Below are 17,768 nucleotides of genomic sequence, written 5' to 3'. Positions count from 1 at the left end.
ACATGCAGATAAAAGTCGCTGGCTAGCTCTTCAGGAAAGGAAACTAATCTAGCAGGTAGCTTTGGAAGCAAGAGTTATGTGAGTGAGTCTGTTTGATCTTACTTTACCAATAAGTTCTTGACTTTTTTTAGCGATTTTACTCGTGTTTAAGATTAAATAGTCAGGCAAAATATGTAATTGTGTAATGCCAGCCCTGAAATGATGATTTTTTTTTCATTTAAAAGAGTGGGCATACATACTTGATTGCCTGGGAGAATTAATCTAACACCAACCTGTGTCACCAACACTGGCCAACAATATGCCCCCAGGGAATTTTACAAGCTGTGTATCTATTTCCAACCTTCTAATATCAACAAAGATATTTTGTCTTTGCGTGTAAGCTTTTAAAAATTGTCTTGGCTTACAGTAATTTTTTAGACCTGTTTTCCATCTAAGCAGACTTGTGAAGTCACAAAAATTGAGGCAATTCAGATAGAAAACAGCAGCACAACACTGGAGTCTCTACATGTCGGGTGGTATGCCGAATCATATGGCTTCATAAAGTCACCAAAAGAAAAAAGAAGCAAACCTCAAAACATAGCTTTATTGAGGCCTCAATATGCTCCTGAACACTGAGGGAAACTGAGTGCCAGTTGAAGGGGAAGGGAGAGTAATGAAAATTAGCTTCTTCATGCCCCAATACAGGAGGGAGAAATTTTGGAAAGACGAGTAGGATTTTCAAATTGTTTCCCCTTCCTGTGATTCCTCTTGGGGACCCAGCTTGTTTGAGTCTTGTTTTCACACAAGTGAGAACATGTTCTACATGTATTTGATCAGAGTATGTTACAGTAAAAATGATAAAGCCATCCATTTATTAAAAAATTTACAGCATCTATCAAAATGCCTTAGATAGCAACCTGGCAAAGATGAATTTGGGTAATACAATGTAATAAAACCTTTTAAGTACAAAATAAGCATTGCTTCTCAAAATGCCACAAGAAAGTCAAAGTTCATTTTCTGCCTCATAAGAACTCCCCTTCTAACACCCACAGACCAAACATTATAAACTTAGTCTGAGTAACCAATGCACATCTTTACTAGAAATCACTTTCATTAGCTATCTTCCTGTGTTATGATCAGTAATGGAACTGAATGACTTTAATAAGCCAAGTTACATGAACCTCTATATATTTTCCCAAATTAAATTTAGTTATGTAAAGAAGGGGGGGGGGGACTAATGGCTTTTAAAAAAATATTGAAGGAACCAATAAGTATTGTGCTTCTGAGAATCTTTGGGGATAACAAGGCTTTGAGAGTTTTATGCTTAAGTAACACAAAGTGTACAATTCTGTTAATAATATGCAAGGAGTTATTATGTAAACAAGTAAGTTAGGGTTTCGCTACAGCCTAACCCACATGTGTTTATGCAGATACAAGTCCTTTGAGTTCAGTAGGAGTTTCTTTCAAGTAAACATACACAGGATTGTATCCTGTTTTGCCAGAGGATGCAAGGCCAAAGATTAAGCTATAAAAAAAGAAATGGTAGTTAATGCATACATTAGTAGCAATTAACATAAAGTCATCCAAAAGGAAACAGGTTTAACTTATATAATTATGTTAAACAAGATTTCTTAGCAATACAAAAAGAGGTCACAAGCATTGGGGTCAGTATATAGTAAGTATGAGGAAGTAATCACAGGTAAGTTAGACATGTCCCAAATACCAAATGAATAGCTTGCATGTGTTTCTAATAATGGGGAAGGCCTGATATAAAAGGGAAATATGTGTAGTATTTACCATACACATTATTTAAAATGTGTAGTATTTACCATACACGTTATGAACTGGCTGATTAGAGCAACAGAATGTGATGGTTTTTGTAGTTAAGAGTATAGTTGTATATTTGGGATCTAAAAGATTCTTTTTGAAATAGTGGAGTTTATAATTTCTAAAAATGTTAGTATTTGTGAAAAAGGAGAAGAACCAGCCAACAGCCGCTCTTACTCATTTCTTCCCTCATCTTTTCATTCATCCTCCTCCCCATTCTGCCACAGCAACAAAACTGCTGCAGATAGATAGATATGGCTGGGTTAGGCAACAACTAGCAAAGGGCTAATTACCTCAACATTCTCACTTTACACAGAGCACCCAAGGAAGTACGAGGAAATGTGAAGAAATTCTCAGTTTTCATGCCCCACTTCTGTCAGCTTAAAAAAACTGATTATATCTTGGATGAACACACCCCTAAAGCCTGGAGCCAGCACTGCAGGAAGAGAACAACAAAATAAATAAATAAAAAGGGTGGGAGGAACAAGGTGGATTAGCCATGGCTACCTTGTGTTTTACTCAGTTGACCTTGGTATTAAAGGTCTACACGAGATCTCTCTGTCGTAGCGTAACACCCATAAATATGAATACACATAAAATATGATTACCGGTAATGAGAAAACAGATCAGCAAGCTTGAAAACTGAAAATCACCTCTTATATATTAGAATATTATTCTAATACAGCATGTTTTTACCAGTTAGAATAATATTAGAATATTATTCTAATACAGCATGTTTTTACCAGTTATGTGATTCCCAGAGCTATTCCAGTCTACAACAAGGAATTTTTTTCCACAAGAGTTCTAATACTTGTCGGTTCACTAAAAGCGCTATACAAATTATAAATGCTACTGCTTTTGCTGTTACATAGTACTGTTTCCCAATATTTTAATAGCAATGGAAACTCTATTATAAATTATTTTTTTAAATGGGTGAAGGAACTATTGCTTATCAATGAGAACTAGAAGGTTAGATCACTATCATAATGCTGTAAGCCCTTTTTTAGATATGGAAGATAGATGACCTAGTTCTTTTGCTGAGTTCTCTAAAAGATGCTTACTTGAATTAGCACTGTCAATCACCATGAAGCAATGGGAAAACCTCTCTAGCTTGATTAGGGGTTAAAGTGAAATAGCCAACTGATAAAATATTTATTTAGCAAGCTATACCCTGCCTTTGTCCACAGTGAGGACTAAAAGCTGCTAACAACAATGTTCTCCCCTCCTACACTTCATCCTCATAACAATCCTGTGAGGCAGATTAGCAAGATGTGAATAAATAAATATAAATCTCTCTATATAAGTATCTTCCACTGCTAGTATGCTCTCCTCACAGGAGAAAAGTAACCCTTCAAAAGGCTGCCCTCCTGGAATTTCCCATCGCTTGGGAAACGGGAGGTATAAAACTCGGCCACAGTCAAATGCCAGCTTCAACACAGCCACAGTTCCTTAGATGAGACAGGGGTGAGGGAGAAAAAGGACAGAGCCACAAGTCCACTTGAGCCAAAACACTTTAACTCCCCGTCGGTACCTAAAGTGCCTGTGCCAGATGTGACGTAATTGTAACTTGGTCTGCCAGACCATGTTGTTACCATATCGCCCTGGCATAGTGGGGGGGGGGGGAGTGCTTATTCGCAGGTGCCAGCCTAAAGGTTAATGCTAGTGTTGCCGAGATGGGGAGCCCATTCTCTGACAATGGCTAGGTCTACCTACAGGAAACTTACAGGAATTGTTTTCTGGTTCTCATGCTCTCAGCTCATTTGCCATATCAGCACATTTTCAACTCCACAGCCAAGGAAGAATGTGCCTTCAACATGATACAGTAGCCCTGCTGAATGGATACTTATTTCCAGCCACAAGAAGACTCCTCATGTCTCCCCTGATTGTCTTTACTCCCCTCTGTAACTAACTTCTTCTGACCCCCTTACAATATTCTATTGTTTCTCAAACAGTCCATCCAGACACCTCCCAGAGGTTGTCCTAACATTCCCCCAAAGGTTGTCCTGACACCCCAGAGGTAGTCCTTCACCCTATAAATATCCTACTCCCCACAGAGCTAATTGCTCAGTGCTACTGACACCTTGTCACTGAGTCCAACACGTTGACCTCTGGAACCGAACTCTGGTCGTTTAGCTCTGCCCCCTGGATCTTCACGTCACAATCAGGTTGTATTACCCATATATCCCATACCCCTTTCTATTCCAAATCTATTTGCCAACCTATCTATATCTTAGGAACTCAGTGTGCACACGTTTGCTGAATTGAATCAAATGCTTGTAAACTCCTTATCCCTACAATAAAAGATTGTCAAATTTGCATCATATCCTTCTCTGTGGATTTTCTTCTGAGAGCTGATCTTCGTATATACTGGTATTAAGAATTCCTTACCCAGCCTCTTGCAACATTAATAAGCAGTCTATTCTACGCTAATATTCCCCATATATTGAGAGACTGTTTCTCTACCTTGGGTAACAATGTGTACCATAAAATGTAATGCCAAGTACTGGAGATACAAACTTTGCCACTTTTTAAAATTAAAGACAGGTAGAAGTCCATTATATTGCATGGGGCTGAAATACTCTTTAAGTTAACAGCAATCTTTAGAAAGATATCCATAATAGCCACAAGGATATTTTCCCTTAGACGAGGAAGATGGAAAGGGGACTCTCTTGCAAAGGGGGGGGGGGCACAAAATGAAAAGGTAAGAGGGAACGGGGGTCGTCTTGATGAACAGCTTTCCCCACTAGAAACAGGGGGGGGGGGGAGAACATGGAAGTGCGGCACTAATAGCATCACACACCAATACAGGACATTGTCCTTCCCCACCAATAAAAAGGGGAAGAATAACGAGGAAAATGGGGGTGACAACGCCCCCCCACCCACAGACGTCGCCAGGGGCAAGGTGCTGACCTTTCCCGCAGCGGACGCAGCCATCTCAGCCGAAGACCAAACCCCACCCGGCCCGCGCGTAGACACCGCCGCGGGTAAGGCAACCACTGTAAGAAGAAGGAAGGGACGGGAAGGGGATTGGGTGGTGGGGGGGGGGGCACTTTAAATCCCCTCAGAATCGGGAAAGGGAGGAACTACATCTCCCATGGTGCCTCGGGTGATTTCGGCAGTCTCGGTTTGGAGAGGTTGAGGAGGGAATCCTGGCGCAGTAGCGGGTTCTTCTGTGAGGTAAGAGCGCCGCGCGTGCGCAGAGGGTCGCTCCTCCCCTCTCGGTGGCTGCGGCCTGGTTCTCTCCCCTCCCCCTCCCTTTCTTCGGCTCCGCGGGCAGGCCTGGCCTGAGACGCCCCGTGTCGCTGCGCGTCGCCTTGGACGAGGGGACTCCCTGCCGCCGTCTCCTTCGGGCAGGCTGTGGGCCTGGCTTACCAGGCCGTCTCCTGGCGCCCGTGGTAGCTGAGCCCCCGGGCTCCCCGCACCCGGAGAGGATGTCTGAACAGACGGGCTTGGTGATGCCGCAGAGCCTGGACAGGTACGGAGAAAGGGCAGGCGGAAGCGGGTTGGGTGCAGGTGGTGTCCAGGCGGCTCGTTTGGGGTGAGTAAAAGCGGTGAGGTCTGAAGAAGCGTCTGACGCATTGCTTGCAGGAGGGCCTTTAACGCGCAGCTGGCAGGACCACAGGTGGTGTAAAAGTAACTGTCCGGACAGGTGAGCCTCCAGAGGAGGAAGGAAGGAAGGAATGAGCAGAAAAGCTGATCGGGAGGAATCAAAAGGTTTCGGGATTAAGGAGCTTGTTGTGTGGTTTGTATTGAAAGCGAAGGCGGTGTTGGGCCCACACTGGCCCACAGTCTCCCCTCCCTCGAAATCACTTTCATGTTCTCCTCATAAGATTATTAGGGGATATTCCAAGGTTGTGTTTAATATGCTGTGTAAAGGGACCCAAACTCATTTGTTGCTATGTGACATAAATGACACTTGGTTGGCCAGGCCATGTGTACCATAAAATATAGTGCCAGGCACTGGAGATGCAAACTTTATAGAAGGCACAGGCAAAGCCAGTTGATGATATTATTTTTACTTAAAATGCAAACACACTTAAAACAATAACACTCTTGCAGTATTTTGTTTAACAGTCTTGGATGATTGATAGCTCTTGCTCTCAAGTGCTGCATCAGTGTATGGGAAGGGGAGCTGTACTGTGTGTGCCTGCATAATTATTTTTCCTTTGCAACTGGTCTTCATCAGTGACTACTGAACAGGCTCCAGGCCCTTTTTCCCAAAAAAAGATCTTTTAGTTCAGAATAGCAAGAGTTTTGGTGTTCTGGTTTGCTGCTTAAGTCACATAGGAAGAGATGCAGAAGAAAGTGTGAACTTTTGGTTAGTAGTGTTGAAACTGAAGTGGTGATAAGGTTAACGGAAAAGGGAGAGAGAAAGCTGCTTCTGGAGTATTTGGTTGCTGGACAATCTCAGAGAGGATTACTGTTGGCTTAGGATATGATCCTGGGCATTGCTCTGCTTAGGAAAAAAGTCACTGCAGAGGTTAAAGTGTCGCACTGAGACAAGGAGACGTGAGTTCAAATTCCTCTCTTGTGCATTGAATCCTGTATAAATAGCTCAACACTCCAACCTGCTACACAACATTATTTTAAGACAGGGAAAGGATAACCACATTCTCTATCTTTCCTTTATCAGACAAAGGTTAGGGCAGTGATTGAACACAATTAAAAACATGGAAACTGTTGTTGTGCAAACCGTATGTTCGAAAGTATGGCTATCATCATGCAAGTAATTAAAGCAACTGCTCTCTCTCCATTCCAGAAATTCCAATCCAGTAATCAACCAAGTCTTCAAAATCAATACTGTTACCTCCGTTGGTTTCCCTCTCACTTTTGGTCAGATTGCTTGAAGTATTATAGCTAACAACTCAAGAGAAAAGTACATGTAGTGCACTTCAGTAGAACAGGAGCTCTGTGTCAGAGTTCTTAATTTTAAAAGGCTTAGCAACATGTTGATTTGTCTGTAACTTTACAAGTCATTAAAAGTGTAGTGTAGAACCAGTGAAGTTTGAAATACCTTTTTAAAAAAAATTAAAGGTGTATCCTGCCTTAACAACTAAAGTTGACATCTAAGGCTGCTTATAATATTATAAAATCACACAACTTGAAAACTACTGACACAAAAACCAAATGTAAAACAGTAAAGAAGTGGTTCATCATAAGTATACAGCCTGCTGAAATTTGAGATTACTTGGTGAAGAAGATCATTTCACTCAGTATCTGAAATATGTTAGTGAAGGTCTCCTTGGTAATGCTGTCCACAAACAGAAAGACAAAACAGATGTCTCTGCAAGACACCCACCTCAACTCAGCAGAGGAAGGTAACTGGAGCAGAGCTCCTGAAAATGGTCTTGGCAAACTGGTAGTTTCCTGCAGGAGGAAATGGTACTTCACATTCTTGATCTCAGGCAATTTAGGGCTTCCTGGCTCAAAACCAGTGCTTTGAATTGCACCGAGAATTGAGATTGGAGAAGATCTTTTAACATCAATAAAAATGATCAGCCCAAATATGATCAGCAATTGAACAACCATGTTCTGTATCAGTTGCAGTTTCCATATACTTTTCATAGGGCAGTACTCTAATGCGCTAACGTAGAATAGGTTTTAACTATGGAATTAATGGATACATGAGATTTTGGAAGTAAAATAAATACTATTCACTGATTACACTTCGAAAGAAGAGACTAAATGCAATCATGTGCTTTTATCCTGTATGAGACCTTAGAAAACAATTAGTTTAGGCTGGAGCAACTGCATGGAATTATGTTTAATGTTAGCATTCAAGATGTCTTTTCTGTTCTAATAATTTGAGCTCATGGTTTTATTACTTGTAGCTATTGCATAGTACTTTGTACATAATACTTTGTACATGTTAAACTACTTCAGATATATTGTTCTTATGTTAAGTTAGTATTTCTAGCAGAAGACTAATTTCTTAGATGTTGTATTTCTTCTTTAGTAATTATTTGCCTCCATTTCTCCTTTTAGATTTCAAATCTTTCTCTATCTGAAACTAGCATACCTTTCTGGTATGCTAATTTGAACCTCCTATGTAATCGAAGACGTATGCAACATGAGTTACCCTAATAAACATGTTAATTTCAAGTTTCCTCCTTAACTGCTCACTCTTGCTGTTTTAATTAAGCTTATGTGGGTTGTACTAGACTCAGAATTATTGCTGGAGAAGCAAGTTAATTCATCTGTAAAAAAAAGATTTGTTCTGTTTTCACTCACCCCTAAGGATGACTGACTCTCTACCTTGACACAATAACTCGGTTAGACTGTAATACACACCCTATGTGGGTCTTCCCTTGAAGACAACTCAGAAACTCCATCTGCTGTACAGTTTGTTTCCGATTAGGATCAAGGCAGAGTATATATATTACAACTATTCCATATTCAGTCCATTAGTTACAGATTAGTTTCTGGGTTCGATTCAAGATGCTGGTTATTACCTATGAAGAAACCATTTATATACAGGACCACTTCTCTCAATATGCTGTGCTGTGACAGCTTCATTCATCTGAGGAAAGCTGTCTGAAGTTGCCACCTAGCAAAAAGGTAATAGCAACAGCTGATGGTACCTGAGCATTTTCTGTTGTGACCCCCACCTGGTGGAAGGATTTGTCTCACAGCGTCAAAAGTCTACCACATACCTGTCATTTCACAGAATTTGTAAAATAGAAATGTACAGGAAAGCATTTTCATAAAGGGTGCAGGAATCTGAAAAAATGAAATTGTGTGAGATGGCACATTCTAGAAAGTAATTATGACATGCTTGAAAATGCTTGGAAGCTCTTCTTCTTCCAGCTATACGTTGCTGGTTTATTGGTCATATTACAGTATTTTTATAGTACAGTACAGTATATTACAGTATTACAGTATTTTTTTCTAATTGTTCTCTAATTTTGAAATTTAGCTAATTGAGTCTTATAACTTATGAAATCCAGGCTATTGTATATATCAACCTGTCTTGAGTCTTAGTAAGAAATGAATAAAGGCAGTGAATAAATGAATCACATACATTATAGCAAATTAAGTATGAACAAAATTAGTCACATTTCTGCAACAAACATCTTTAAGAATTGTGTGTATAGATATATAGTATACATAGGAATTATAATTAACTAATGCTGTCAGTTATCTTAGAAATCTTCATATTATGCATTTTGAGGAACACCTTTTCTTCCATAGCATTTTTAGTTGTTCCAAAAGAGATAAAATGTGATAGGAATTTTTTGAGAATTCTGCAAATTTTCAGTTTTCCATTGAAAAAACTGAAGAAAAGTCTCTTGAAGAACTTTTTTTCAGCTCCTCCCCAGCAGTAATATCTCTAGTAACACACACAAAAATAGACATAATGATAGAACCATTATAACCAAGATAATCTCTTTCCAAGATGGCGCCGATGAGGGCTGCCTCGGTGGAATGCTCTCAAATGGCTTCTACATTTTCTACTATTTCCTGCAATTTACAACGAATTTCATACTCCAGAGACCTTCTGCTAAGAATTAGGGAACGTTTCCTTAAGGAGTGGCTCTCTGCAACTTTACCCCTATCTGTCTTTACAACCACGGAGGAAATTTCAGCACAGGAGGCAGCCATTTCCCGGCAACAACAGATCAGCAAAAACAAGCACAGGCGGCAGAGACGAAGAGGTAAAAGGGCGGGAATTTTAAATAGACTAAGGAATAAGGGAATTAAAAAAACCCCGCTCCCTTCAATCTTTCTTACCAATTTATGCTCACTTGCCAACAAGATAGATGAAATACTTCTTTTAAACAGATGCAATTCTGATTTTTACAACGCATCTGCCCTATGCTTTACTGAAACCTGGCTAAATGAGAGCATTGATGATAATAGCATGTGCATACCGGGGTTTCAGATATTTCGTTCAGACAGGATTGCAGAATTATCAGGGAAGAAAAAAGGAGTAGGATTATGTATATACATCAACAAAAGCTGGTGTCAGGACATAACAATAATTCAAAAATTCTGTGATGAAAACTTGGAGTCCTTACTTATTAATTGCAAACCCTTTTATTCCCCTCGAGAGATAAATTCAGTACTGTTCTTTTTGGTTTATGTTCATCCACAAGCGTCTGTAAAAAAGGCATTAAGAACTCTAACCGATCAGATTATGGAGGCTGAAGCCAAATACCCTGATTCACTGGTTATTATTTTGGGAGATTTAAACAAAGCAAACTTAAGGGAAGACCTACCAAAATACTTTCAGCATGTCAACTGTCCCACCAGAGGCAAGAATATCTTAGACCACTGCTATACAACACTGAAAGATGCTTATCGGTCTTTACCACGAGCAGCTGTAGGCCATTCTGATCATTGCATGATTCACCTTGTACCTGCTTACAAACAAAGATTTAAAGCCACAAAACCAATAACTAAATCAGTGAGAACTTGGACTGAAGAGGCAAAGTTAAAGCTGCAGGCTTGCCTTGACTGTACAGACTGGAATATTTTTAAAGACACCTCTGCAGATTTGGATGAACTCACAGATACTGTAACATCATATGTCAGCTTCTGTGAAGATCTTTGTATACCAACCAGGAACTTCATGTATATATAGTAACAACAAACCTTGGTTCACAGCTAAACTTAAGCAGTTACGTCGTTCCAAAGAAGAGGCCTACAGAAAGGGTGATAGAATGCTGTATAATCAGGCCAGAAATGTATTAACAAAGGAGATCAGAGCAGCAAAAAGAAACTACTCTGAAAAGCTAAAAATCAGTTTTCACCAAACGAAACAGCAAACATGTGGAAAACTCTTAAAAATATCACCGGTTACAGCAAACCACCTTCCCAAGCTGAAGGAAATCAGCAATTGGCAGACGACCTGAATGTGTTCTACTGTAGGTTTGAAAACAATCTACAGTCACCTTTCTCCACAACCTCTATCTCAGATGCACCAACAATAGCCAAACTTCCTACAATTGAACCCATTTCATTGGGTTTACAACCCCTGGTGATCTCAGAAAAGGAAGTGCAAGATCTATTTCACAGACAGAAGCCTGGAAAAGCACCAGGCCCAGACAAGATAACACCTTCTTGCTTAAAAGTCTGTGCTGTCCAATTGGCCCCCATTTTCACCCAAATCTTCAACAAATCACTAGAGATGTGCTATGTTCCTTCCTGCTTCAAACACTCCACTATCGTCCCAGTGCCGAAGAAGCCTTCCATCAAGGAACTGAACGACTACAGACCAGTTGCTCTAACATCTGTAGTTATGAAAACTTTTGAAAGGCTAGTGATGTACCATTTGAAAACCATCACGGATCCACTGTTGGACCCCTTGCAATTTGCATACCGAGCAAATAGATCGACAGATGATGCTGTTAATATGGCTTTGCACTATATCCTACAGCATCTTGAATCACCAAAGACCTATGCAAGGGTCCTCTTTGTTGACTTTAGTTCAGCATTCAATACTATCAGACCGGACATTCTTCTAACCAAACTAAATCAGCTAGCAGTACCTGAGCATATTTGTAAGTGGATCACAAGCTTCCTAACAGATAGGAAACAGCAGGTGAAGCTAGGAAAAATTACATCAGACACCTGTAAAATGAGCACAGGGGCCCCCCAAGGCTGTGTACTTTCACCACTTCTCTTCTCTCTGTATACCAACGACTGCATCTCAAACGATCCATCTGTTAAAATACTGAAATTTGCAGATGATACAACAGTGATTGGTCTCATTCGAGACAACGATGAAACTGCATACAGACAGGAGGTTGAACAACTAGCCTCGTGGTGCCACTGGAACAGTCTAGAACTGAACACACTTAAAACCGTAGAAATGGTGGTAGATTTCAGGAGAAACCCTCCCATCCTACCTCCTCTCACAATACTAGACAACACAGTATCAACAGTAGAGACCTTTAAATTTCTAGGCTCCATCATATCTCATGACCTAAAATGGTCACCTAATATCAAAAATGTCATCAAAAAAGCACAACAAAGAATGTTCTTTCTGCGCCAACTCAGGAAGCTCAAACTGCCCAAGGAGCTGCTGATACAGTTCTACAGAGGAATCATTGAGTCTGTCATCTGCACCTCTATAACTGTGTGGTTTGGTTCTGCAACCCAACAAGATCGACACAGACTTCAGAGAATAATCAGAACTGCAGAAAAAACAATTGCTGCTAACCTGCCTTCCATTGAGGACCTGTATACTGCACGGGTCAAAAAAAGGGCTGTGAAAATATTTACTGACCCCTCGCATCCTGGACATAAACTGTTCCAACTCTTACCCTCTAAACGTCGCTACAGAGCACTGCACACCAAGACAACTAGACATAAGAACAGTTTTTCCCGAATGCCATCACTCTGTTAAACAAATAATTCCCTCGATAATGTCAAACTATTTATTATATAATTACTGCACTACTTTTTTCATCATTCCTATTACCCATCTCCTCCCACTTATGACTGTATGACTATAGCCTGTGCTGACTTTTTATTTTATTTTAAGATTTTACATTTTATGTTTTCATTACTATTGATTGTTTCCTGATTGCTTACTAGACCTATATGACAATCATTAAGTGCTGTACCTTATGATTCTTGACAAATGTATTTTTCTTTTATGTACACTGAGAGCATATGCACCGGAGACAAATTCCTTGTGTGTCCAATCACACTTGGCCAATAAAGATTCTATTCTATTCTATTCTATTCTATTCTATTCTATTCTATTCTATTCTATTCTATTCAATTGAAGGAAATATTTCCACTGGGGAAATAAAACTCTGTACTTCAAATTCTAGATTACTTTCCTTCCTGTGATCTTCAGGGGGAGTGTTGGACTACAAACACTTTTTATTGATTGGTCTGTAATGAACCAGTAAGCCATTCATACTCAATGAATGACCATGATAATGTTAGATATGCAACATTTAAATAGTGATGCTTTCTTTTTTAAAAGGCAGATTAGTCTAAATATGTTGTTTAGGAATAATACTGGGGAAATGACAGCTATAGCTGTTTCAGGATCAATGTTATTTCATGCTAAGGGTTTTTTGATATAGTAGTATGAATATCAGCATGGTGTAGTGATTAAGAGCATCAAACACTGATCTAGAGTCTGGATTTGATTCCCCATGATTTATGTTTGAAGGGTGAATAAGGAACTATGGTGGGGGTGACTAGGTTTGAGAGGCAGAAAATGGATATAGAAAAGGTGTGTATGGCTGGAAAAGGTGTGCATGGCTGGAATGGTACAGTACTGCAGTCAATGTTCTGTTTATGCCTGGAGTTTGATCTCGACAGAAGTCAGTTTCAGGTTGCCGCCTCAAGGCTGACTCAGCCTTTCACCCTTCTGAGGTTGGTAAAACTAGTACCCAGTTTATTGGGGGTAAAGTCTAGATGACTGGGGAAGGAAATGGCAAACCACCCTATAAACTCAAGTCTGCCTAGTAAACATGATCTGACATCACCCACAAGTCAGCAATGAGTCAGTAATTTACATGGCTGGGAGTTATGTCAACACTGAGTAGAGTGTGAATACCTGTGACATGCTAGGTTGTGTCCCTACAGTATCAGATGTGTGAATTCAAGATACTAGTTATCCCCTACAAAGCCCTTCATAGCCTGGTACCCTCTGCAGGACTACCTCTTTTATTCTCTGTCATGATAGCTTTTCTAATTGTATTAAGGTGTTCTGAAGGTATCATTTTGCAAATGGGTAAGATCAATAGCTCCCTGTACACGTGCTTTCAGAGTCCCACTTTGTGGAATGACCTAACTGGGAAGAGCACGAAGGCCCTCATACTTCTGTTACAATGCAAAATGTTAAAACAGAATTCTTCAGGAGGGCATTTCTATAAAGACATTAAGGCTGTAGTATAATGGAACAGAAGGTACTTTTATAAAGAAAAAAGGTTTGTTGTATATATTATTTTGCTGTTACTACTCGTATTATCTACTTTCATAATTCCATGTTGAACTGTTTATGACATACAATGTCTGATTCTTTTCTAACGACAGCCTAGTGCTAGTGCGTTCTTTGTTGGATGTTTCATACCAATTGAATTGCACTGTGTAATCTGCCTTGAGTCAGCGAGAAAGATGCACAATAAAAGTAAACGAATAAATAAAACATCAGTCATTACTGTTTGCTATTTTAAGTTGCTCAAATTGATGCAACTTCATTTTTTCCCCTTCATGCCAAAGGTTTTTCCTGCCTCTCCTGACTCATGTAAATATGGAATTTCTTTCAGTCTGACATTCCCAGTTGCAATTTAGGATTCTTTTAGTGTTACTCATTATTTCTTGTTGGTGGTGGTCTTGGGGGCATTTATGATTTTAGGCAGCCTCTTTTCCCAACAGCAAGCAAAGGAGAATTGTATTATGCTGCTTATCTTACATGCAGGGTAAAATCCCAGATCTTCTATAAGCCCCTTACAAAGTGATATAGCAAACAAAAATTCTGTGCAAGGATGTAATTAAATATACTTGCCAAAGGTGTCCTGTCTAGAGGGCTTCTTATTTTTCTTGTCATGAACCTGATGAGTCTGTCTGATTGAGCCTTTGGTCACAGCGTGGCCCTGGTCTCTTGGTGGCAGCTCCAGAATTATGAAACCCTCTCCCCAAGGAGGTATAAAGGACCTCTAGTCTGCTTGCCTTCTGTCAGAGATGTATGTTCATTCTTTTTGTAGGTATTGACTTTTCATAAAGAGGGTATTATTTTGATGCAAGTTATGCAGCTATGTTGATTATTTTTTTGTTGTCTTCTCATCAAATTTTTTGTAAGCCACCTGATGTGGCTGTGGTTGGGAGAGAAGACAAATATTTAAATAAATAAACTGGGTGGATTTGGTATTTTTAAAAATTTATTATTATTTTTTGTGAAAACAAAAAAAGAACAATGTATTGTCGAAGGCTTTCACGGTCGGATTCAACTGGTTCTGGTGGGTTTTCCGGGCTGTGTGGCCGTGGTCTGGTGGATCTTGTTCCTAAAAAAAGAGCAAGCACCCCAAAAAAGAAAAAAGAGAAATAACATGCTATAAGTAATCTTAAAAGTAATATTCGTTACACATATAAGTCTATATTTAGTCATTATCCAGAGTACCAGTCTATGGAGAAGAGAGAGAAAAATGTAAAAGTATAGAAGATAATACAATAGAGAAAAAGCAAGCGAGAACAAAGGAAGACTATGTGAAAGAAAAAAGAAAAGCAGAAGAAAGAGAAAAAAGGATTCGGTGTTGTTTACAGGTTAAAGGCCTAAAAAACACTTTACGTGGTTTAAGTGATGTGTTAAATGAGTAAGTGTACAACCTAATCCACTGTGTGTGGGGAAGTAGTTTCACTGCGGCTGGGCACAGGGCAGCCCCGCCACCTCCAGAGGTTCCCCACAGCACACACTGAAAGGAAATGGAAAATCCTTCAATCAGGCTGCAAGCCCCCTATTCATCTTAATGGGCTGTTCCTCACTTTTAGCTGGCATAAGTTGCCAGAAGTAAAAATGAGTGGCCCCAGGCTAAAAGCCCTCAGGAAACTGACTAAAATTGGCTCCATCCTTGGAACCACCCCCATCAGCACCAGCTCAGTGGCAGCATATGTGCCTGTGTGCCACGGAGCTTCATGGCACCCTGGCACCAGTATGAGTGTCCCTCTCACCAGCACAGGTGGTGCTCATGCTGTCTAGCCTGGCAATGATGCTGACTCTATAGCCCTTTTCCTCCTCCCCCTCCACTCGCTGAATAGCACTGAAAGTGTGCTAGCAGAAAACTTAGTTTGTTGCAGCAATGTTAGGTTAGGTTGTTGCAACAATGTAGGATTTACAGCTGTTGGCTTTGAGCCAAATAATTTCCTGAGGACTTCCCCAGGTCCACCATGCTGTCATGATGCCATTGTTGGGAGGGGGGAATTACTGGGGATTGCTTTAGTTTTGCAGATGCAGCTTTATCTACTTGTTCTGGCCTTTGAAGGTCTGCGGCTGGGTTGGGCCTCCAGGTTGGACTCTTCTGACTGTCTTGTTTCACATGTGGGGGTGGGGATCTGCTACAACATATTATCAACTGCTTGGCACCTTTTTTGCCAGAACTGTCTTCCTATGTTCCTTTCATGTCTTCAATAAAATCCTTGAAACCAGCAAGTGATTTATTGCCTGATACGGGAGACTGACACATGGGGACTTTTGAGCAGACGTGAGTTGTATGTTCCATGCTCAGAACTCAGTTCTCAGGTTGTGTGGAGTTCTGTTTAGATTGGGATTGGGCGCACAGTTAGTAGGGGCTTAAAGATTTCTGTTTTCTGCCTTCTTAAATGCAGTGTGTATCTTCCGGGGGGTGGTTTCTTTTGCAAATGGTATTTGTACCACCTGGAGGTACATTTGTACCTCTAGAGTTTCTCACTGTGCCTACCTGTGTGGAGTCCACAAAAACATAACTTGATACCTGCCAGGTGCACTCTGTAACCACTGAAGCTAGCAAAGCATAATGGCAAATATCATGGCCTAAAAGGTCTCCCACACCTTGGCCACTTTTGTGTTAAGCTGACGAGTTCTGCAGAATTCAAAACTTTATTTGCTGTATTATGTTATTTTGGTTAGTCTGAAAAAAAACAGTATTACATTCCAGATGTATCAGTTATACTTTGAGTTTGGATCCTTGTTTGGGTCATGAGAGAGGCAAGCTGGAAATGTAGGAATTTGAACCAGAACACACTTATCTAACACCTATTAAAAGCTCTGTTTAAAAACAATGTAAAAGAATGTCTTAAGCTCCCAGTAGACTAATTAGAGCTTGTATTCTGTCAGGGGGGTTGTATCTAGTTGATTGAGATGCATTCCTAGCTCAATGTAATTGCTTCAAGATATAGGTAACCAGCCTGCTATATGTTATCACTGCCGTCCTGGGACATTCTTTCCTTGATCTTTGCTTTATGGCTTCACACACCGAGTAGATAACTAGGTTTTCCCCTGACATTTTGGTCTCATGGGAAATGGGATTGTTTCTGTTGTTGTGTGGGGGCAGGATGCCCCGGTAGATTTAACTTTATCTATCGCCGGCCTTGGGGTGCCTTAGCTCCAAACTGACTCTTTCTCACATTCCTTGGGAAAATGGGAAGGAGGGTTAATGTCGGAATAAAGGCGGTAGCAAAAACCACGTTCGCTAGAACTGGGTTTGACAAGCTGGGTGATTTGATTCCTATCAATAAACACTGCTGATCAACAATACAGAGTCCGTTTACTGGTTCAAGGTTCGTGCCTAGGCTTTGTGCCTAGCATAAGAGGGGAAGTGTAGCCCACTATCTGGTACCTCCAGTTACCAATGTGACCACATAGAGCATAATTGTTAGATTATCAGTTTTTCAATTAGAAAAATTGTTGTCACTTAGAGAAGAACAAAATAAATGCCTTGAGCTTTTTTACATAACCAGTAGAAGCTAAATCTTACAAGTAGCATTTGGAGTCTTTGTCAACATACAGTCTGACAGCTGTTAGCCAGAGGCAGAATTTATTTTAAAATGTTTTTAAAATGTCATTCTGCCCCCCCCTCCCAACTTTCTGCTTTTCTTTGAAGATTTTCGATCTAATGAGCAAGCAGTATGATGTATCCAGACGAAGAGCAGTGGCTGATTCGTGAGATTGTGATAGCAGTAGAGGATGAGGATGACTAGGCACAAAGTCCTGGTCTGGTGGTGCAATATGATAAGGAACTTTTGTACAGTCTTGGAATAGAACCAAGATGAAGCATTTAAACTACTGCTTTAAGGCACTTTTGCATACATAAGGTTGTCAGCAATAACATTAAGGGTGTACTACAATATATCTAATTCTAAACATGGCAAAATTTGTAGATACTTAAATTCAGTGATTAGAGCTAAGAACAGACAGGAGTAATCTTTATAGAAACCTGATACAAGTCCCAGGTTTGTCAGAAATCTACAAAAAACAAAAACAAGCCCCCACACAGGGTTAAAACCCTGAAAATAATAGAAGC

The 17,768-nt window shown here is 40.2% G+C and overlaps 2 protein-coding genes across 2 annotated transcripts in view; one reads left to right on the top strand and one right to left on the bottom strand.

The window, feature by feature from the left end:
• Positions 1 to 4,955, bottom strand: part of CPEB3 (cytoplasmic polyadenylation element binding protein 3) — a 90,706-nt gene extending 85,751 nt beyond the window's left edge. Inside the window, exon 1 of the mRNA XM_048506659.1 lies at positions 4,717 to 4,955. The gene's annotated coding sequence lies outside the window, so the exon portion shown is untranslated. The remainder of the gene's footprint in view (positions 1 to 4,716) is intronic.
• Positions 1 to 17,768, top strand: part of MARCHF5 (membrane associated ring-CH-type finger 5) — a 41,695-nt gene that overhangs the window by 961 nt on the left and 22,966 nt on the right. Inside the window, exon 2 of the mRNA XM_048506878.1 lies at positions 4,989 to 5,281. Within this exon, the coding sequence (XP_048362835.1) occupies positions 4,989 to 5,281 (293 nt within the window). The remainder of the gene's footprint in view (positions 1 to 4,988; positions 5,282 to 17,768) is intronic.

This window comes from Sphaerodactylus townsendi, linkage group LG08 (assembly GCF_021028975.2).
Source record: "Sphaerodactylus townsendi isolate TG3544 linkage group LG08, MPM_Stown_v2.3, whole genome shotgun sequence".
Taxonomy (NCBI): Eukaryota; Metazoa; Chordata; class Lepidosauria; order Squamata; family Sphaerodactylidae; genus Sphaerodactylus; species Sphaerodactylus townsendi.
The sequence above is the reverse complement of the archived record's forward strand: the minus strand, read 5'-3'. Positions and strand labels throughout refer to the sequence as shown.